A 21,675-nucleotide genomic window follows, 5' to 3' on the forward strand; every position below is an offset into this window, starting at 1 on the left:
CTCCAGACAGATCTTCCTGGGTGCAGCTTTAGGTAATGCCTCGCTTGCAATCTTCCTCCAGACAGATCTTCCTGGGTGCAGCTTTAGGTAATGCCTCGCTTGCAATCTTCCTCCAGGCAGATCTTCCTGGGTGCAGCTTTAGGTAATGCCTCGCTTGCAATCTTCCTCCAGACAGATCTTCCTGGGTGCAGCTTTAGGTAATGCCTCGCTTGCAATCTTCCTCCAGACAGATCTTCCTCAGTGCAGCTTTAGGTAATGCCTCGCTTGCAATCTTCCTCCAGACAGATCTTCCTGGGTGCAGCTTTAGGTAATGCCTCGGTTGCAATCTTCCTCCAGACAGATCTTCCTGGGTGCAGCTTTAGTTAATGCCTCGCTTGCAATCTTCCTCCAGACAGATCTTCCTGGGTGCAGCTTTAGGTAATGCCTCGCTTGCAATCTTCCTCCAGACAGATCTTCCTGGGTGCAGCTTTAGTTAATGCCTCGCTTGCAATCTTCCTCCAGACAGATCTTCCTGGGTGCAGCTTTAGTTAATGCCTCGGTTGCAATCTTCCTCCAGACAGATCTTCCTGGGTGCAGCTTTAGTTAATGCCTCGGTTGCAATCTTCCTCCAGACAGATCTTCCTGGGTGCAGCTTTAGTTAATGCCTCGGTTGCAATCTTCCTCCAGACAGATCTTCCTGGGTGCAGCTTTAGGTAATGCCTCGGTTGCAATCTTCCTCCAGGCAGATCTTCCTGGGTGCAGCTTTAGTTAATGCCTCGCTTGCAATCTTCCTCCAGGCAGGTCTTCCTGGGTGCAGCTTTAGGTAATGCCTCGCTTGCAATCTTCCTCCAGGCAGGTCTTCCTGGGTGCAGCTTTAGGTAATGCCTCGCTTGCAATCTTCCTCCAGGCAGGTCTTCCTGGGTGCAGCTTTAGGTAATGCCTCGGTTGCAATCTTCCTCCAGGCAGGTCTTCCTGGGTGCAGCTTTAGGTAATGCCTCGGTTGCAATCTTCCTCCAGACAGATCTTCCTGGGTGCAGCTTTAGTTAATGCCTCGGTTGCAATCTTCCTCCAGACAGATCTTCCTCAGTGCAGCTTTAGGTAATGCCTCGCTTGCAATCTTCCTCCAGACAGATCTTCCTCAGTGCAGCTTTAGGTAATGTCTCGCTTGCAATCTTCCTCCAGACAGATCTTCCTGGGTGCAGCTTTAGGTAATGCCTCGGTTGCAATTTTCCTCCAGACAGATCTTGCCTCGGTTGCAATCTTCCTCCAGACAGATCTTCCTGGGTGCAGCTTTAGTTAATGCCTCACTTGTAGCCAGGAGGTTTTCTCTAGACCCTCTTTGCGGTTGGGATAAATATGCATCATATAAGCATGAGAAATACTACACAAGGTAAATGACAGCAATGTCTTTAACATGAAACTGATGGAAGGCTTAAATTAATCTCAGCCATCCCGAACTGCAAGGCCCCCTTCAGAAAGGATCACAAGTGACCACAGACTGGTTCCAACCTATTCAGGTCTCATCAGCGAGGTAGAGACGGAGTCCTACGGCAAAGTGATCAAAAAGCACAGGTATGAGCGAACTAGTTGCACCAAGGGTGTCAACGGCAACAACAAGGTAATGGATGGAATTCTTGAATTAATCTCCGCCAGTGGCAATCGCTCGAGCCGCATACCAGTCTCTTGTATTTTTTTTTTTTTAATGCAAAACCAACAAGTGAACCTACAAGGCTTATTTGTTTTTAAGGTTAACACATACTTGGTTGAAAAATAATGAAATCAAGCACTCTTTTTCTCCATATATGATTAACCCCTATTAAAAAAAAAACAACAAAAATCCAAGCTTGAGACTTCATTTCACTGTACTTTGTCCTGTCAGAGTCCTCATACAATGGATTCATACAATAGATTCAAATTTGGCTTATGATTAATATTCCTTCAGTGACAGCAGCTGACAAGTGTTTCACTCTACTGAACAATTATCTTCTTTGTCAAAGCTGATGTGGACCAGCACGTACATGAGAACTAGAGAAAAATCAATTGTTTGCTAGTATTTTGGAAGCTGTAGTTTCAAACCATTAATTTCATGATATCTTGAATCCTGTTTTTTTAAGTTGCAGCCTTTATCAGGGCTGAGGGGGAGGATACAGCTCCAGAGACTGAAAGTACTGCACAGCTTTTCCTTAAAATAATCCGAGCGGTCTTTATGTTCAGAACTGTAACATACCCTCTTCCATGTCACTTACAGATGTTCATTAGGGAGGTTTCATTGTGATCAAAGTACATTGCATGGACATTGGTTGAAGTTTGTGTAATTGTCATCATTTGAGAATGTGGGATCCCATCAAATCCTTGTTGATAGGTAATCCATGCTAAATTCAGTTTGTACCTTGTTGCGGTTGCTGCAATGACCTTTATTCCTGGGCAGGGCTGTGGATTACATATTAATCGTCTACAAACCTTTGTATTTGGTCAAGATGCAGTTAGCCGGGGGACCCACACAAACTGCCAGAAGCTATCTCTGTGCACAAACTGAGGACAGAGAGAAGTAGAGGTTTCGGATTTAGCAATCACACGACTAACAGCCATTTTATTCCCAAGTTTTATACAGATGTTGATTTCTGATGTTGCTGTCTGCATTCTTTCACGTTCTGGAAAGTCTGAGTGTGTGTCTTTGGATACCGTTGCACGTGCATCTGTGCACAGAAAAGACCTCAAGCCTGTGTGAGTTTTCAGGTGTTAAAGTATTTTTTATTTCAGAGTAATACTTTTCTAATAATAAGTGGGAACTACTGATGCGTCACAGTACACTGGTGATTTTTAAACCCAGCCTTTGATTTAAACCTCTTTGTACACTTGGTGCAGGGAAACAGCTCTGATCCTTTGTGGGTTTTCAGGTGTGGTATAAGATCTGACTTCCGAATAAACCTCTTTTCGCATTCTGTGCATTGAAATGGCCTCACTCCTGTGTGAATTCTCATGTGGCGAGAAAGGGTTGCTTTCACAGCGAAACTTTTCTCACAGTCAGTACACTGAAATGGCCTTGTTCCTGAGTGTATTCGTTGGTGATTTAAAAGACTTGACTTCTGGGTAAAGCGTTTCTCACAACTAGTGCACTGAAAGGGCTTTACTCCAGAGTGGATTCTTTGGTGATTTAAGAGGCTTGCCTTTTGAGAAAAACATTTCACACACTCATTGCAGGCAAAGGGCCTCTCCTCTGTGTGTACTCTTTGGTGATTTTGAAGATTTCCCTTTTGAGTAAAGCTTTTTCCACACTTGTTACAGTGAAAAGGCCTCACTCCAGAGTGGATTCGCTGGTGGTTGATGAGATTAGATTTTTGAGTAAAGCTTTTCTCACACTGATCGCACTGATAGCGTCTCTCTCTGATGTGAGTTCTTCGGTGGTTCAGATCTGCTTTTTCAGTAAAGCTTTTATCACAGGCAGGGCGCTGGAAGTCCCTCACTCCAACGTGCATTTGCTGGTGCTCGACAAGATGCAACTTTTTGGCAAAGCTCTTTTCACACTCAGTGCAGGAGAAGGCGTGTGCACTTCTGTGGGTTACTTGCCGATTTCCTAGGAGGAGTTTCTTTGTAAACTTCTTCTTCCAAGCTCTCTCATTCCCACTTCTGGTCTGTGATTGCTTTGCTGCAGAAAGAAAAAATAAAAGGTATTAAAAAACAATTCAACAATTAAGCATCAATTTTTTTTATACATCAAAGTTTGACAGCTCAGGGCAGGAATTTGTTTAGTGTTATAATGAGAGGAACCTGCCATGCTCCTCCTTGACCGACAAACATCAGGAATATCTCTGTTGTACAAGTGCCATCATTTATTCCCGCAAAGAGAAACTCCTGGGAATTCCAGTGATGGACATGAGTCGCTCAGTAGAAACAGCCAGTACTGACAGCGCAGCGTCAGCAGAAAGTAAAGGGCCAGAACTATCGACGAGCATCACTGCACAGATTCAGCTATCGGAATGTGGCATGCACTTTAAAGAAATGCATGAGGCAAGAAATGCAAACATTGTGCCCGATTCATTGAGCTTAAAGATCAGCAACTGTAAACAGAGCTCACTAGTGCAGGACCCTCTAAGCTCTACAGCAGTGGTTGTTAACCTTTTGACTTCTGTGTACCGCTACATCATTCATTACCGGAATCCTGGGACTGCCCACTGGATCATTATTGGAACACGGGGAGCCCCAGTCATCATTGTTGGAATCCGGGAACCCTGCACTAAGCAGTTTGGTTAATTTCAACCCTAAAACAATATACAAAAATACGAAACAATCATTTATCAAACAACCACACAAATGATGTAGCTGCCTGGGCCACGCTCCCACAGCCTGGCCTGGCCTATTCCTGGGCGTGTGCCCAACGCCCACAGCAGCCTGGCCTGACAAACAACATGGCGCGTGAAAGAAAAAAGCAGCTCCTAGCGTGGGAGCAGTGGATGGACACAAGTACTTGGTCCATGCTCCAGGGGAGGGTCAAAGATAGGTGAAGTGTTCCATGACCCTGCCCTTACTGGCAACTCTTCTGTGATTGATGTAAACTCCGTTCATTTGGACTTCCGCCTGTTGTATTTAATAATGGCAGCTGGGGTGCCACACGAGAGGCAGCACAAATTACTTCATACAGTAGTATGAAGCCGTACCTACGCCTCCAGGGTACTAATGTGTATTAAACCTGGTGTTTGTTTAAAAAAAACAAAAAGACTGCTGTACTCATTGACACGGACTCTGTTGTGGTAGAATGAAAACTGGACAGTTAGCATCGTAGATCTCCATGAAAAATTAGTGAAAAGAGAGGGATAGACGTTGACTGGCCCAGTCACTGGAGACTCGGACGTCTGGCGGGGCTCTCATCCATTCAACTGTGAATATTCCTTATATTCGACTATGTACGGGCCAAACACACGGTTAGATTAATACCTGTTGCCAAAGGCTTGATTAAGCTAGTCTCCAATGTTGAACATTTGTGTAGGAAACTGTCTAATCATACCCTGATGTTTCTGTTTGTTTGCTGAGGCAAACCCCTTATATACATAGCCTCTTGGCGGTAACCGTTCTCAGCACTGCAGAAAGCTCAGGTGCCATTTTGCACTATTTCAGGAAGGAGGGCTCTCTAGGGAACACGTACTGAATGGAGGGCCTAGACTGTGATCTGAGGAGCCTGCACAATATGGCCGCCGCACGTTTGAAGTTACCCATTCAAGGCTTGATCGTTCCCATTCATTTTAGGCGTTAATTGGAAAGCACAAAGGAGGGACCAGAGTTGCATGCCTATCAGGCATAGTGATAAATGGGTGATTTTGATTTAAAAAAATCCTTTTTTTTTTATTGTTATGACTTTGAAAGTAAGATGTTGTACAAACTGAGACTCTGCCACCATAAGTACCTTTTCATTGTATCTCCTTGATTATGGCCGTTGTGTTAGCGGGAATTAAATATTAGCAATAGCAAGTATTAGCAATAACAGTGCACCCCTTGTTTCTATGATTTGAGCTGCCAGAAAGTCACAGTATTTTGTTTATTTAAATGACCACACTATGGTCAGGCTTGGACACTGAGAAAGGCTTTTCACGCCGAAATGTGTTTGTCAAAGTCAGTTTTGGGTGGTGTGTGGACCAATAAATATTACAAAAATTCTATGGAGTGCACGTTCTGTGTTTTTGTAAAACGTGTGTATATATATTTTTTCCCTCACTAAAAAAAAAACAAAGGTTACAGGGACATTATAGTTAGGTTCTGAATTTACTTGTACAAAACCATAGAAATTCAGTAGTTATATAGTTAGAGTTCTTTTAGGTAACATATTACTTTAAAGAAGTCTAACTATAACTGCTGAATTCCTATTGTTTTGTACGGATAAATTCAGAACCTAACTATAATGTCCCTGTAACCCTTGTTTTTTACAGTGAATTTCAATGGCTTTTTACCGTAAAACAATTTGAATTACTATATGTTATTCCAACCAACACCTTTGGCTGTGCGCAGCATGGGTTGGTCGCAAAGGGCTAGCCTGCAGCCAGACCTTGCAACCAACCCCTTAGAGCCACTCAACCCCACGCCACGCACGGCCTTTGGCTGTGGACAGCGCAGGTTGGCCACAGGGCCAGTCTCTGTCAGTAGATCTGTGACTGTGTGCATGAGTGTTTGAGTGGGTCTGAAAATGGGTGTGCGAGTCTGAGTGGGTGCATGAGTCTGAGTGGGTGTGTAAGTGGACGCATGAGTGAGTGCATGTATGAGTGAATTAATTAGTGTATGAATGAGTGTTTCGTCTGTCAAATTTGTTCACATTCATGAATCACACATGGTGAGGCAAAACTATTTTAAACCCATAATTTGCACCCAAAACACCGATATCACCCTGACCGCTAAAGCCACTTTCAATTTGGATTTATCACTTCGGGGACCATGTCCCATGAAATAAAGTGACGGCCACAATTTTGTAGTCAGGTTGCGGTCAGCCAATTGCAACGCTTCTTTTCACAATCGTATTCACAAAAAATAGTGATTTTCACAAATTATTTGTGAAATATTCGAGGGCAGAGATATACATATTTATTTTTGCTTTAATATCTCAAAAACTACTGAACAGATTCACACCACATAAGTGAAAATGTAATCTGTGTACCAACAGCTAGCTTTCTGCCAAATTTGGTATAATTCAGTTCAGTGGTTCGGCCTGTAGTCGTGTCTAAAGAATTAACAAGGAAAATGCAATGTTTTTAGCCCCCTTTTTCTCGGCCCCCGCTTGACGGATCACCCAGAAACTTTCCATGCTCAAAACGAATCACAGCGACACATATTTCAGAAATTTCGTGACGATTCCTCAAATGGTACCAAAGATATAAATCTATCTATCCATCTATATGTGCACAAAATGTTAAAACTGCACATTTGCTAAAATCAAGCATTTGGAATTCAAAGAGAAACTCCCAGAAATTGAGGCCCAGTCTGACAAAGTCTGACTCTTGGACTGAAAAATGAAGTGCAACAGTTTCTTACTAAGGTATTCACAGAAGGCAGGACTGCAGCCAACATGTATGCCCTGAAAGTCTCTCTTTTTACCTTCCAGAAAATCAGAGAGTAGGAAGAGGAATAAGGAGACTGTGTTGGCAGAATTGGCAGATACTGGGCAACATGACTTTGTAACTCGGGCAGTGGCCAGAGCCCGTGTTTTATTTTCCAGAACTCGGCCTGGCTACCCAGAAGTGCTGGCAGGACCTGCAAGTTTCAAAGAGAAAATCAATTTATAGAGGTGCGCTGGCCACACTGCTCAGAGTCTGAGCTGGAGACAAAACCCATGTTTTTAATGAACTTTCTGGCAATGTTCTAGACTTCGAGAATGGATGCTACTCACCCAGAGTGAGAGAAAGGAACTGTGGGCCACCTGTTCAAAGTCCTTTTGAGGTCACAAGCCGGTCGGTTTGCAGAATCGGCCCATTTGCGAACGCAGAAAGACATTTTCACATGTACGAAGCTCAAACAGCGATTCAGTAACCTGTTAACGAATAACAATTTGGGTTTGCGATTCGGTATTTAGAAGGGGCGGGTTGAGAGCGTCCCTTCCTAATACCGAATTCCAGTGGTATGTATGAACATTTTGTGACCGAAATACGGTGCAAAGCATTCACATTTTACCACCAACTCAAAATTGGTGGTAACACTTTCACAAATGGGAAGGGGTTTGCAAGGGACCCCTTCCCCTTTGGGAAAGTTTGTAAAAATGTTTTTTTAAGAGTAGGCAGTGGTCCCACACACCACTGCCTGCCTTTAAAAAAATGAAAAAATAAACTTTTCTTTAAAACAAAAACAAAATTGTTTTCCTTTAAGGAAATGGGCCACAAAGCGAGACCTACCTCTTTAACATTCATGATGTAGGTCTATCTACGACCCACTGGGAATCACAAAATGTGTCAAAGACACATGTATACATTGGTGTTCGCGATTATCAAATAGTGAATTGCTAAGATTTGCCATGTCGTAAACACAAACAATTACCTTTGTTCGTGTGGCCCTATGGTTTGGGTTATGACACTGGGGCACTTAACATCCATGATGATTCACAAGACAAAATAAACATTTTCCTAACATGCAGGGAGTTTTCGCCCTGTGCTCAGGGGAATTTTACAACTTTCTTGGCCAGGAATGTCATGCCATAGGATAGATCATGATCCTGAACAGAAAGGATTGTCTTGCTCTACCTCTCGCCTGCTCTAATGCAGGAATACCTCTCTTTTAACTGAGAGGAGACTAGAGCAGCCTTTTTATCCATCATCTGATCACAAACAAGAAAAGTTTCCTAGGACTCAGATGTCAGAGAAACATGTAGCAGCAAAATCTGTTGCATTTCAAACTAGAATCTATGTTTGCTGTATTCAAAAAATTAAAGGGTCACTCAGAGTTTGTCTGCAAGGAATGACTTTCTGCCTCCCTATAGTTGGGAGGACTGCATGGTTTCTGATGCAGAGCCTCAACTGACTCCACCGCTGGAAACCCGTGGCGTAAGGTCGGCCAGGAGTCACTCGACATGCCGAACAGCTCCACCAGCCTGCCTCCGTGCCCCAGACCCCGCCCTTGCTTCTGGCGAGAGTTTGAGGCCCTCCACCACCCGCATGCACCCGTCTGTGCCTCATCCCTGGTGTCTAGTGGTTTGCTGTAAGGGGGGGGGGGTGGTGTGTGTGTGTGTAATCTGTATTAGTGCCTTTTACTGTTTACCGTTTGTTTTGCTTTTTCCGCAGTTTTTTGACTGTTTTATTGCCCTTTTTTTACTGCCATGTCTGCCCGATTCTCCCCAGCTCTGCCGCTGTGTCCCCTGCAGCCCCACCCCCCTCGCGCCCCCATTTGTTACCGCCTCCCAGCTGCTCCTCCCTCCCACCTCCCCTTCTTAATGGCACCCGCTGCGCAGTACCAAGTGTGACCCCTGACCTGCCTTAAGGCCAGGAGTCACTCGACACGCCGAGCAGCTCCACCAGCCTGCCTCCATGCCCCAGACCCCACCCTTGCTTCTGACGAGAGTTCGGGGCCCTCTACCACCCGCAGGCACCCACCTGCACCTCACCCCTGTTGTCTAGTGGTTTGCTGTAAGAATAGTGTGTGTAATCTGTATTTGTGCCTTTTACTGTGCCTTTTTTGTTTACCGTTGGTTTTGCTTTTTCCGCAGTTTTTAAACTGTTTTATTGCCCTTTTTTCACTGCCTTGTCTGCCCGATTCTCCCCAGCTCTGCCGCTGCGTCCCCTGTGTACCGCCCCCCTCGCGCCCCCATTCGTTACTGCCACCCGCCTCCCAGCTGCTCCTCCCTCCCACCTCTCCTTCTTAATGGCGGCCGTTTCGCTGGCGTGTCAGAGGCAAGCCCGCCTGGCCCGTCTGAGCCTGGACCGCACCCAGCGCCAGTCCCCCTGTGCTGCACGTCCCCCCCCCCTCACTGCCAGACGCCACTACACTGCGTCAGAACTCCTCACACTCAACCCCAGCCACTCCACTGCCTGCGTCCAGACCTCCCCTAGGCATGCCCATAGACCTTTCTCCTGCCACACGTGCCACTTCACCAGCACGCAAGCCCCCAAGCACAACAACGCCACCCACCTCAGCTGCATTCTCCTCAACGCCCGCTCCGTACACAAGCATGCCATCGAACTCTGGGACCTGCTCACATCTAACGCCCCGGACATCGCCTTCCTCACCGAAACCTGGATGAACCCCTCATCGGAACCATACATCGCCACAGCCATTCCTGAGGGCTACAAGATCACCTGAAGAGACCATACAAACAAGCCAGGAGGAGGAATCGCCACAGTCCACAAAAGCTCCATTAGGATCTCAACTGACATCCGCGATCCAGATACACATCAACACCAACACCACCCTGAGAGGAACCCTCGTCCACAGACCACCAGGTTCCCGCACTCAATTCTGCAACGCCATCGCCAACACTATCAGCTCCCATGCCCTCGCCTCCACGGACTATGTGCTCCTCGGTGACCTGAATTTCCACCTGGAGAACACCAGCGACAGCAACTCCTCTGCCCTACTAGACAACCTCCCCAACTTCGGACTCAAGCAACTGGTCACCTTGCCTACCAACTCAGCCGGTCACACTCTTGACACCATCTTCTCCTCCAGCAGCCAGATCACCTTCACTCACACCACCGAACTCCACTGGACCGACCACCGCTGTGTTCATTTTTCCTTCCGGAAACCCACCAGCCACCACCAACCACCCCAGATCCCCCACCGCAAGTGGAACAAGATCTCCAAGGATCAAATGATCTCCAACCTCGCCCGTGCCCTACCACCCACAACCAACGACCCCAACACTGCCGCCCTCAACCTCAAACAGTGGCTCGACGACTGCGCCAATACCCTTGCCCCTCTCAAGAAAACCACTATCACCCACGTCAACAAGAAAGCCCCCTGGTTCACCACAGACATTCAGTCCTCCAAACGAGAATGATGGAGAGCTGAGAAGATCTGGTGCCAAGAACACTCAGAAAGCAACCTCGCTGCCCTCAAGTCAGCGGTGCACAAACACCACCAGCTCATCCGGTCCACCAAAAGATCTTTCTACAAAGAACGAATTGACAACTACGCGCACAACAGCAAGGAACTATTTTAGAATGATCAAGGAACTCACCAACACAAAGTCCTGCTCCGCCATCCGACCCCACTCGCAAGACATATGCAACTCCCTCACCACCTTCTTCCACCGCAGGATCACAGACACCCATGGAAGCTTCACACCACTATCCCCCACCACCATCACCACCAAGGGCGACCCCATCAGGTCCTGCCGGACCAACATACTGAGCGCCTGGACCCCCACCAACGATGAGGAAACCACCAAGACCATGAGCACCATCCACTCCGGCTCTCCCGCTGACCCCTGCCCTCATCACATCTTCAATAAAGCCAGCCAAATCATCGCCCCCCCCCCCCCTCCAACTACGGACTATAATCAGCAACTCTTTCAAGATCGCCATCTTCCCGGAGAGCTGGAAATACACGGAGGTCAACGCCTTGCTCAAAAAGCCCAAAGCTGACCCTTAAGACCTCAAAAACAACTGTCCTACCTCCCTACTCCCCTTCCCCGCGAAGGTGATCGAGAAGATAGTCAACTGCCAACTTTCCCGCTTCCTGGAGGACAACGACCTACTCGACTTCTCCCAGTCCAGATTCTGCAAAAATCACAGCACCGAGACCGCCCTCATCGCCTGCACCGATGACATCAGGAACAGACCCGACAAAGGTGAAACTATCGCCCTCATCCTCCTTGACCTTTCCGCAGCCTTCGACACCGTCTGTCACCACACCCTGCGCACACGCCTCTTCAACGCCGGGATTCACCACAGAGCCCTGGACTGGCTCACCTCCTTCCTCTCAGGAAGGCCCCAAAGAGTGCGCCTTCCCCAGTTCCTGTCCAAGGCCAACGAGACCATCTGCGGAGTTCCGCAGGGCTCCATCCTCAGCCCCACCCTCTTCAATGTCTACATGGCTCCGCTCGCCAACATCGTCCGATCCCAAGGCCTCAACATCGTTTCCTACGTCGACAACACTTAGCTCATCCTCTCCCTCACGAAGGACCCCGCATTCGCTAAGAACAACCTCCACACCGGACTCCACGCCATTGCCTACTGGATGAAAGCAAGCCGCCTCAAACTGAACTCAGAAAAGACAGAGCTCCTCAACTTTGGCCCCAACAGCTCTGCATGGACGACTCCTGGTGGCCTGCCACTCTGGGGTCGCCCCCAATGCCAGCCACCCACGAACGCAACATGGGCTTCATACTGGACTCCGAGCTCTCTATGACCCAGAAAGTCAACGCCATCTCGTCATCATGCTACAACACCCTTTAAATGATCCGCAAGACCTTCAGATGGATTTCCTTGGAAACCAGAAGAACGGTCACCCACGCCCTCGTCAGCAGCAGACTGGACTACAGCAACACCCTCTACGTGGGAACAACGGCCAAGATCCAGAAGAAACTCCAGCGAATCCAGAACGCCTCAGCACGACTCATCCTCAACCTCCCTCACCACGAAAACATCTCGGCTCACCTCAAAGACCTCCACTGGCTACCCGTCAACAAAAGGATCGTCTTCAAACTCCTAATCCACTCCCACAAAGCTCTCCACGACGACGGACCAGCCTACCTCAACGAGCGCCTCCACTTCCACGTCCCAACACGCCAGCTCCGATCTGCCAACCTCACACTTGCATCCGTCCCCTGCATTCGCCGTACCACAGCCGGCGGCAGATCCTTCTCCCACCTTGCCACCAAAACCTGGAACTCCCTCCTCGTCAACCTACGTACGACCAAGGACCTCCCTACCTTCAGGAGGCGCCTCAAGACCTGGCTCTTCAAACAGTAGCATCCCCCTCCCCGACCCCCAAGCGCCTTGAGACCCTCTAGGTAAGTAGTGCGCTTAACAAAAAAATATCTGATTTCTGAGTGACAAGCACCTCGCTTTATTTACGGCTGTGTCACCATCACTAGATTTCACTTCCAGGGGCTGCCATGCAAGCTCTTGTGGGTTTGGACGGAGAACTAAATAACTTACCCCAACACAGAGTGAGCAAACACTCACATCTGGACCACAGACTGGAGTATGTCATTAAAAACAAACAACTTTGCAAAGGGAAACAAAGATGATACCTGGGAGAAAGTTGTCTCTTTCTAACATGGTTACCCCCACTTTTGGCCTGTTTGTGAGTGTGTGTCAGTGTGTTTTACATAGATAAAAAACTAAAAGTCAGTGTCTCACTGGTATCCTGCTAGCCAGGACCCCAGTGCTTATAGTTTGTGGCCTAATGTGTGTGTTGTTAGTAGTGCTTAACTGTGTCACCGAGGCTCTGCTAATCAGACCCTTAGTGCGTATGCTCTCTCTGCTTTTAAATTTGTCACTATAGGCTAATGACTTTATTTACCAATTCCAATTGGCACACTGGACTCCCCTTATAAGTCCCTAGTGTATAGTACCTAGGTACCCAGGGCATTGGGGTTCCAGGAGATCCTTATGGGCTGCAGCATTTCTTTTGCCACCCATAAGGAGCTCAGACAAACCCTTTCACAGGACTGCCACTGCAGCCTGCGTGGAATAGTGTACACACTATTTCACAGCCATTTTCACTGCACTTAAGTAACTCATAAGTCACCTAAATGTCTAACCTTCAATTACTGAAGGCTAGGTGCAAAGTTACTAAGTGTGAGGGCACCCTTACACTAGCAAATGTGCCCCCACGTTATTCAAAGCCAATTTCCCGGACTTCGTGAGTGCGGGGACACCATTACACGTGTGCACTACATATAGGTCAATACCTATATGTAGCTTCACAATGGTAACTCCGAATATGGCCATGTAAGGTGTCTAAGATCATGGAATTGTCCCCCCATTCCAAATCTGGTATCGGGGGGCCAATCCCATGTATCCCGGGGGCTCCACCAGTGACCCCCAGAACTGCCAAACCAGCTCTCTGAGGCTTGCACTGCAGCTACAGCTACAGCTGCTGCCATATCACAGACAGGGTTCTGCCCTCCTGGGGTCTGAGCATCTCAGTCCCAGGAAGGCAGAACAAAGCATTTTCTTTGAAAGGAGGGCGGTACACCCTCTCCCTTTGGAAATAGGTGTTTCAGGCTGGGGAGGGGTAGCCTCCCAGAGCCTCTGGAAATGCTTTGAAGGGCACAGATGGTGCCCTCCTTGCATAAGCCAGTCTACACCGGTTCAGGGACCCCCTGTCCCTGCTCTGGCACGAAACTGGACAAAGGAAAGGGGAGTGACCCCGCCCCTGTCCATCACCACCCCAGGGGTGGTGCCCAGAGCTCCTATAGTGTGTCCCAGACTTCAGCCTTCTTGTTTTCCAAGGTGTGGGGACTCTCTGGAGGCCTCTGAGTGGCCAGTGCCAGCAGGTGACGTCAGAGAGCCCTCCTGACAGGTCCTTACCTGATAAGGTAGCCAATCCCCCTCTCAGGGATATTTGGGGTCTCTCCTGTAGGTTTCTCTTCAGATTCTACTTGCAAGTTTCCAGCAGGAATCCTCGGCAACTACTACTTCATCCTCTGACCTCGGATCGACCGCTGACTGCTCCAGGAACCGTTGTAACAGCATGAAAATGTCACTTACCCAGTGTACATCTGTTCGTGGCATTAGTCGCTGCAGATTAACATGTTTCGCACAGTCCGCTGCCTGGTGTTGGGCTCGGAGTATTACAAGTTGTTTTTCTTCGAAGAAGTCTTTTTTGGTCACGGGACCGAAGGACTCCTCCCTCTTCGGCTCCATTGCGCATGGGCGTCGACTCCATCTTAGATTGTTTTCCCCGCAGAGGGTGAGGATGGAGTTGTTTGCTATAAATAGTGCCCATGCAATGGAGTGAATACGTATGTACATAAAAAGTTTATAATAATTATTTACAAATGTACAAATGTTTAAGATTTAAGATCTTCTTCTAAACGGCTACAGGCTTCCCGGGGAGGCGGGAGGGCACATGTGAATCTGCAGCGACTAATGCCACGAACAGATGTACACTGGGTAAGTGACATTTTCAGTTCGATGGCATATGTTGCTGCAGATACACATGTTTCGCATAGACTGTAAAGCAGTTACCTCCCCTAAAAGCGGTGGTTTAGCCTGTAGGAGTTGAAGTAGTTTGGAATAATGTTCTTAGTACAGCTTGGCCCACTGTAGCTTGTTGTGCATTTAGTACGTCTACACAGTAGTGTTTAGTAAATGTATGAGGCGTAGACCAGGTTGCAGCCTTACATATTTCGCTCATAGGAATGTTTCCTAGAAAGGCCATTGTAGCACCTTTCTTTCTGGTTGAGTGTGCCTTTGGTGTAATAGGCAATTCTCTTTTGGCTTTAAGATAGCATGTTTGAATACATCTGACTATCCATCTAGCAATGCCTTGTTTAGAGATTGGATTTCCTATGTGTGGTTTTTGAAAAGCTATGAACAGTTGTTTTGTTTTCCTGATTAGCTTTGTTCTGTCAATGTAGTACATTAGTGCTCTTTTGATGTCTAATGTATGTAGTGCCCTTTCAGCCACAGAATCTGGTTGTGGGAAGAACACTGGCAATTCTACTGTTTGATTTAAATGGAATGGTGAGATTACTTTTGGTAGAAATTTTGGATTTATTCTTAGAACTATTTTATTGTTGTGTATTTGAATAAATGGTTCTTGTATGGTAAATGCCTGTATTTCACTTACTGTAGGAAGTTGGCTCTGTATGTGCTATTTCAAAGTAAGGAATAGCATGCACAGAGTCCAAGGGCTCCCCTTAGAGGTAAAATAGTGGTAAAAATAGATAATACTAATGCTCTATTTTGTGGTAGTGTGGTCGAGCAGTAGGCTTATCCAAGGAGTAGTGTTAAGCATTTGTTGTACATACACAAGACAATAAATGAGGTACACACACTCAGAGACAAATCCAGCCAATAGGTTTTGTATAGAAAAATATCTTTTCTTAGTTTATTTTAAGAACCACAGGTTCAAATTTAACATGTAATATCTTGTTTGAAAGGTATTGCAGGTAAGTACATTAGGAACTTTGAATCATTTCAATTGCATGTATACTTTTCAAGTTATTCACAAATAGCTATTTTAAAAGTGGACACAGTGCAATTTTCACAGTTCCTGGGGGAGGTAAGTTTTTGTTAGTTTTACCAGGTAAGTAAGACACTTACAGGGTTCAGTTCTTGGTCCAAGGTAGCCCACCGTTGGGGGTTCAGAGCAACCCCAAAGTTACCACACCAGCAGCTCAGGGCCGGTCAGGTGCAGAGTTCAAAGTGGTGCCCAAAACGCATAGGCTTCAATGGAGAGAAGGGGGTGCCCCGGTTCCAGTCTGCCAGCAGGTAAGTACCTGCGTCTTCGGAGGGCAGACCAGGGGGGTTTTGTAGGGCACCGGGGGGGACACAAGCCCACACAGAAATTTCACCCTCAGCGGCGCGGGGCGGCCGGGTGCAGTGTTAGAACAAGCGTCGGGCTCGCAATGGAAGTCAATGAGAGATCAAGGGATCTCTTCAGCGCTGCAGGCAGGCAAGGGGGGGCTTCCTCGGGGAAACCTCCACTTGGGCAAGGGAGAGGGACTCCTGGGGGTCACTTCTGCAGTGAAAGTCCGGTCCTTCAGGTCCTGGGGGCTGCGGGTGCAGGGTCTTTTCCAGGCGTCGGGACTTAGGTTTCGGAGAGTCGCGGTCAGGGGAAGCCTCGGGATTCCCTCTGCAGGCGGCGCTGTGGGGACTCAGGGGGGACAGGTTTTGGTACTCACAGTCGTAGAGTAGTCCGGGGGTCCTCCCTGAGGTGTTGGTTCTCCACCAGCCGAGTCAGGGTCGCCGGGTGCAGTGTTGCAAGTCTCACGCTTCTTGCGGGGAGATTGCAGGGTCTTTAAAGCTGCTCCTTTGGATAAAGTTGCAGTCTTTTTGGAGCAGGTCCGCTGTCCTCGGGAGTTTCTTGTCGTCGTCGAAGCAGGGCAGTCCTCAGAGGATTCAGAGGTCGCTGGTCCCTTTGGAAGGCGTCGCTGGAGCAGAGTTCTTTGGAAGGCAGGAGACAGGCCGGTGAGTTTCTGGAGCCAAGGCAGTTGTTGTCTTCTGGTCTTCCTCTGCAGGGGTTTTCAGCTGGGCAGTCCTTCTTCTTGTTGTTGCAGGAATCTAATTTCTAGGTTCAGGGAGAGCCCTTAAATACTAAATTTAAGGGCGTGTTTAGGTCTGGGGGGTTAGTAGCCAATGGCTACTAGCCCTGAGGGTGGGTACACCCTCTTTGTGCCTCCTCCCAAGGGGAGGGGGTCACATTCCTATCCCTATTGGGGGAATCCTCCTTCTACAAGATGGAGGATTTCTAAAAGTCAGAGTCACCTCAGCTCAGGACACCTTAGGGGCTGTCCTGACTGGCCAGTGACTCCTCCTTGTTTTTCTCATTATCTCTCCTGGACTTGCCGCCAAAAGTGGGGGCTGGGTCCAGGAGGCGGGCATCTCCACTAGCTGGAGTGCCCTGGGGCATTGTAACACGAAGCTTGAGCCTTTGAAGCTCACTGCTAGGTGTTACAGTTACTGCAGGGGGGAGGTGTGAAGCACCTCCACCCAGAGCAGGCTTTGTTTCTGTCCTCAGAGAGCACAAAGGCTCTCACCGCATGAGGTCAGACACTCGTCTCTCAGCAGCAGGCTGGCACAGACCAGTCAGTCCTGCACTGAACAATTGGGTAAAATACAGGGGGTATCTATAAGATGTCCTCTGTGTGCATTTTTTAATAAATCCAACACTGGCATCAGTGTGGGTTTATTATTCTGAGAAGTTTGATACTAAACTTCCCAGTATTCAGTGTAGCCATTATGGAGCTGTGGAGTTCGTTTTTGACAGACTCCCAGCCCATATACTCTTATGGCTACCCTGCACTTACAATGTCTAAGGTTTTGACACTGTAGGGGCATAGTGCTCATGCACATATGCCCTCACCTGTGGTATAGTGCACCCTGCCTTAGGGCTGTAAGGCCTACTAGAGGGGTGACTTACCTATGCCACAGGCAGTGGGAGGTTGGCATGGCACCCTGAGGGGAGTGCCATGTCGACTTAGTCATTTTCTCCCTATCAGCACACACAAGCTGGCAAGCAGTGTGTCTGTGCTGAGTGAGGGGTCCCTAGGGTGGCATAAGACATGCTGCAGCCCTTAGAGACCTTCCCTGGCATCAGGGCCCTTGGTACCAGGGGTACCAGTTACAAGGGACTTACCTAGGTGCCAGGGTTGTGCCAATTGTGGAAACAATGGTACATTTTAGGTGAAAGAACACTGGTGCTGGGGCCTGGTTAGCAGGTTCCCAGCACACTTCAGTCAAGTCAGCATCAGTATCAGGCAAAAAGTGGGGGGTAACTGCAACAGGGAGCCATTTCTTTACACTTACTCTTCTGAGGGATGTGATTGCAATGAGAAATGCGACTTTCCAGGTTAGATATTGCATTTCACAGGAATGCATGGGTTCGAAAGGTGGACCCATGAGTCTTGTTAAGACGATGTTAAGGTTCCAGGAAGGAACTGGTGGTGTTCTTGGTGGTATAATTATTTTTAGCCCTTCCATGAATGCTTTAATAACTGGTATTCTAAATAGAGACGATGAATGAGTAGTTTGTAGGTAAGCAGATATTGCTGCGAGATTCGCTTTTTGCAAATGTAGTAAGTATCCCACTATGTCCTTTGTAGAGGCATGCAATGGTTGGATTTGATTGGTATGGCAGTAGCAAACAAATCTTTTCCACTTAGATGCATAGCAGTGTCTAGTGGAAGCTTTTCTAGCTTGTTTTATGACCTCCATGCATTCTTGTGTGAGGTGTAAGTGTCCGAATTCTAGGATTTCAGGAGCCAAATTGCCAGATTCAATGATGCTGGGTTTGGATGCCTGATCTGTTGTTTGTGTTGTGTTAACAGATCTGGTCTGTTGGGTAGTTTGACATGCGGTACTAGTGAAAGGTCTAGTAGAGTTGTATACCAAGGTTGTCTTGCCCATGTGGGTGCTATCAGTATGAGTTTGAGTTGGTTTTGACTCAACTTGTTTACTAGATATGGAAGGAGAGGGAGAGGGGGAAAAGCGTATGCAAATATCCCTGACCAACTCATCCATAGAGCATTGCCTTGTGATTCGCGGTGTGGGTACCTGGATGCGAAGTTTTGGCATTTTGCGTTTTCTTTTGTTGCGAACAAATCTATCTGGGGTGTTCCCCAAATTTGAAAGTACTTGTTCAGAACTTGGGGTTGAATTTCCCATTCGTGGACTTGTTGGTGGTCTCGCGAAAGGTTGTCTGCTAGTTGGTTTTGGATCCCTGGAATAAATTGTGCTATTAGGCGAATGTTGTTGTGAATCGCCCACTGCCATATTTTTTGTGTTAGGAGACACAGTTGTGTTGAGTGTGTTCCTCCTTGTTTGTTTAAATAATACATTGTTGTCATGTTGTCTGTTTTGACAAGAATGTATTTGTGTGTTATTATGGGTTGAAAGGCTTTTAACGCTAGAAATACTGCTAACAGTTCTAGGTAATTGATATGAAATTTTGTTTGGTGTACATCCCATTGTCCTTGAATGCTGTGGTGATTGAGGTGTGCTCCCCACCCTGTCATGGAAGCATCTGTTGTTATAACGTATTGAGGCACTGGGTCCTGAAATGTCCGCCCTTTGTTTAAATTGTTGCTGTTCCACCATAGAAGCGAGAGGTATGTTTGGCGGTCTACCAACACCAGATCTTGAAGTTGACCCTGTGCCTGTGACCATTGTGATGCTAGGCACTGTTGTAAGGGTCGCATGTGTAGTCTTGCGTTTGGGACAATGGCTATGCATGATGACATCATGCCTAGAAGTTTTAGCACAAATTTTGCTTGTATCTTTTGGTTTGGAAACATAGCACTTATTACCTTGTGGAATGCTTGCACTCTTTGTGGACTTGGAGTGGCAATTCCCTTTGATGTGTTGATGGTTGCTCCTAGATATTGTTGTGTCTGACACGGTTCGAGGTGTGATTTTGTATAGTTGATGGAGAAACCCAGTTTGTGAAGGGTTTGTATGACATATGTGGTGTCGTTTGTGCACTTTTTTACTGTGTTGGTCTTGATTAGCCAATCGTCCAGGTAAGGAAACACATGTATCTGTTGTCTCCTGATATGTGCTGCTACTACTGCTAGACATTTTGTGAACACTCTTGGTGCAGTTGTTATTCCGAATGGCAACACTTTGAATTGGTAATGTATTCCTTTGAATACGAACCTTAGGTACTTTCTGTGAGAAGGGTGTATCGGTATATGAAAGTACGCATCTTTTAGGTCTAATGTGGTCATGTAATCTTGCTGTTTGAGCAGTGGAATGATGTCTTGTAGTGTGACCATGTGAAAGTGGTCCGATATGATGTAGGTATTTAGTGTCCTGAGATCTAATATTGGTCTTAATGTTTTGTCTTTTTTTGGAATTAGAAAGTACAGGGAGTAAACTCCTGTGTTTTTTTGTTGTACTGGTACTAACTCTATTGCATCTTTTGCAGTAGTGCTTGAACTTCTAGTCCTAAAAGTTCTAAATGTTGTGGTGACATTTTGCGTGTTTTTGGAGGGATGTTTGGTGGGAATTTGTGGAATTCTATGCAATAGCCATGTTGGATTATTGCTAATACCCAATTGTCTGTTGTAATCTGCTGCCAAGATTGGTAGAATTGGCTTAGTCTTCCCCCCACTGGTGTTGAGTGAAGGGGTTGTGTGACTTGAAAGTCACTGTTTAGGTGGAGGTGTTTTTGGAGTCTGGAATCTTCCCCTACTCCTTGGGAATTGACCCCCTCTATATCCCCTGAAACCTCCCCTTTGGAATGAACCCTGATATGGTGTGGTTCTTGTTTGTTGGCTGGTGGGGTCTGTGGGTTGGCCACGAAACCCCCCTCTAAATGGAGTTTTTCTAAAAGAGCCTCTGCTCTGCGGGGAGTAGAGTGCGCCCATGGCTTTGGCCGTGTCTGTGTCCTTTTTAAGTTTTTCAATGGCTGTGTCCACTTCAGGGCCAAAAAGTTGTTTCTCGTTGAAGGGCATATTAAGGACAGCCTGCTGGATTTCAGGTTTGAAGCCTGAAGTGCGGAGCCAAGCGTGTCTCCTTATGGTGACAGCAGTGTTGACTGTTCTCGCTGCAGTATCGGCTGCATCCAGTGAAGAGCAGATTTGATTGTTTGAGATCGTTTGTCCCTCTTCAACTATTTGCTGCGCCCTTTTTTGGTATTCCTGGGGAAGATGGTCTACGAGAAGTTGCATCTCATCCCAGTGTGCGCGGTCATATCTGGCCAGCAGCGCTTGTGAATTTGCGATGCGCCACTGGTTGGCTGCCTGTGATGCTACTCTTTTTCCTGCCGCATCAAATTTTCTGCTTTCTTTGTCCGGAGGTGGGGCGTCGCCAGATGTATGGGAATTTGCTCTCTTGCGAGCTGCCCCTACTACTACGGAGTCAGGTGGTAACTGCGAAGTAATAAACACTGGGTCTGTGGGTGGTGGTTTGTATTTCTTATCCACCCTTGGGGTGATGGCTCTTGATTTTACGGGCTCTTCAAAAATTTGTTTTGCGTGCCGTAACATCCCTGGTAGCATTGGGAGACATTGATATTGGCTATGTGTAGCCGAGAGGGTGTTAAATAAAAAATCATCCTCTATAGGATCGGAATGCAGTTGGACATTGTGGAATTCTGCAGCCCTAGCCACCAGTTGCGAGTATGAGGTACTGTCCTCTGGCGGTGACGGCTTTGTGGGGTATGAATCGGGATCATTGTCCGGCACTGGGGTGTCATATAGGTCCCAAGCGTCTTGATCCTGATTATCTTGACTTATGGTAGTTTGCGCTGGTGAGTGCATTTGTGGCGGTGTTTGTGCCGGCGATGCCTGTTGTGGTGGAGAGGGCGGAGGCGTGACTTTTTTAACCACTTTGGCTTGTGGTTGTGCGTCATCCTTGAGAAGTCCGATCCTTCTTTTCCTCATTATTGGGGGAAGGGTTGATATCTTCCCTGTGTCTTGCTGGATGTACAGTCTCTTTTGTGTGTAGTCTGATTCTACACTTTGGAGCTCTTGTCCAAATCTGTGCATCTGGCCACTTATTCCTTGTTCCTCTGTGTAGGATGAAGGTGTGGAACTTTTCGGCGCCGAGAGAGAATCTTTTTTCGGCTTCGGCACCGACAGAATTTTTGTGGTTTTCGGCAGTGTGTCTCGGT

The 21,675-nt window shown here is 47.3% G+C and overlaps 1 protein-coding gene across 2 annotated transcripts in view; it reads right to left on the reverse strand.

The window, feature by feature from the left end:
• Positions 1–602: 602 nt before the first annotated feature.
• The window catches only part of LOC138303531 (zinc finger protein OZF-like), a 45,241-nt gene continuing 24,168 nt past the window's right edge, over positions 603–21,675 (reverse strand). For both annotated transcript variants that reach the window (XM_069242745.1, XM_069242744.1), the window contains exon 5: positions 603–3,625. In XM_069242745.1, coding sequence (XP_069098846.1) covers positions 2,769–3,625 — 857 coding nt within the window. In that variant the 3' untranslated portion in view covers positions 603–2,768. The remainder of the gene's footprint in view (positions 3,626–21,675) is intronic.

The sequence above is a fragment of the Pleurodeles waltl genome, chromosome 7 (genome assembly GCF_031143425.1).
Source record: "Pleurodeles waltl isolate 20211129_DDA chromosome 7, aPleWal1.hap1.20221129, whole genome shotgun sequence".
In the NCBI taxonomy this organism is placed as follows: domain Eukaryota; kingdom Metazoa; phylum Chordata; class Amphibia; order Caudata; family Salamandridae; genus Pleurodeles; species Pleurodeles waltl.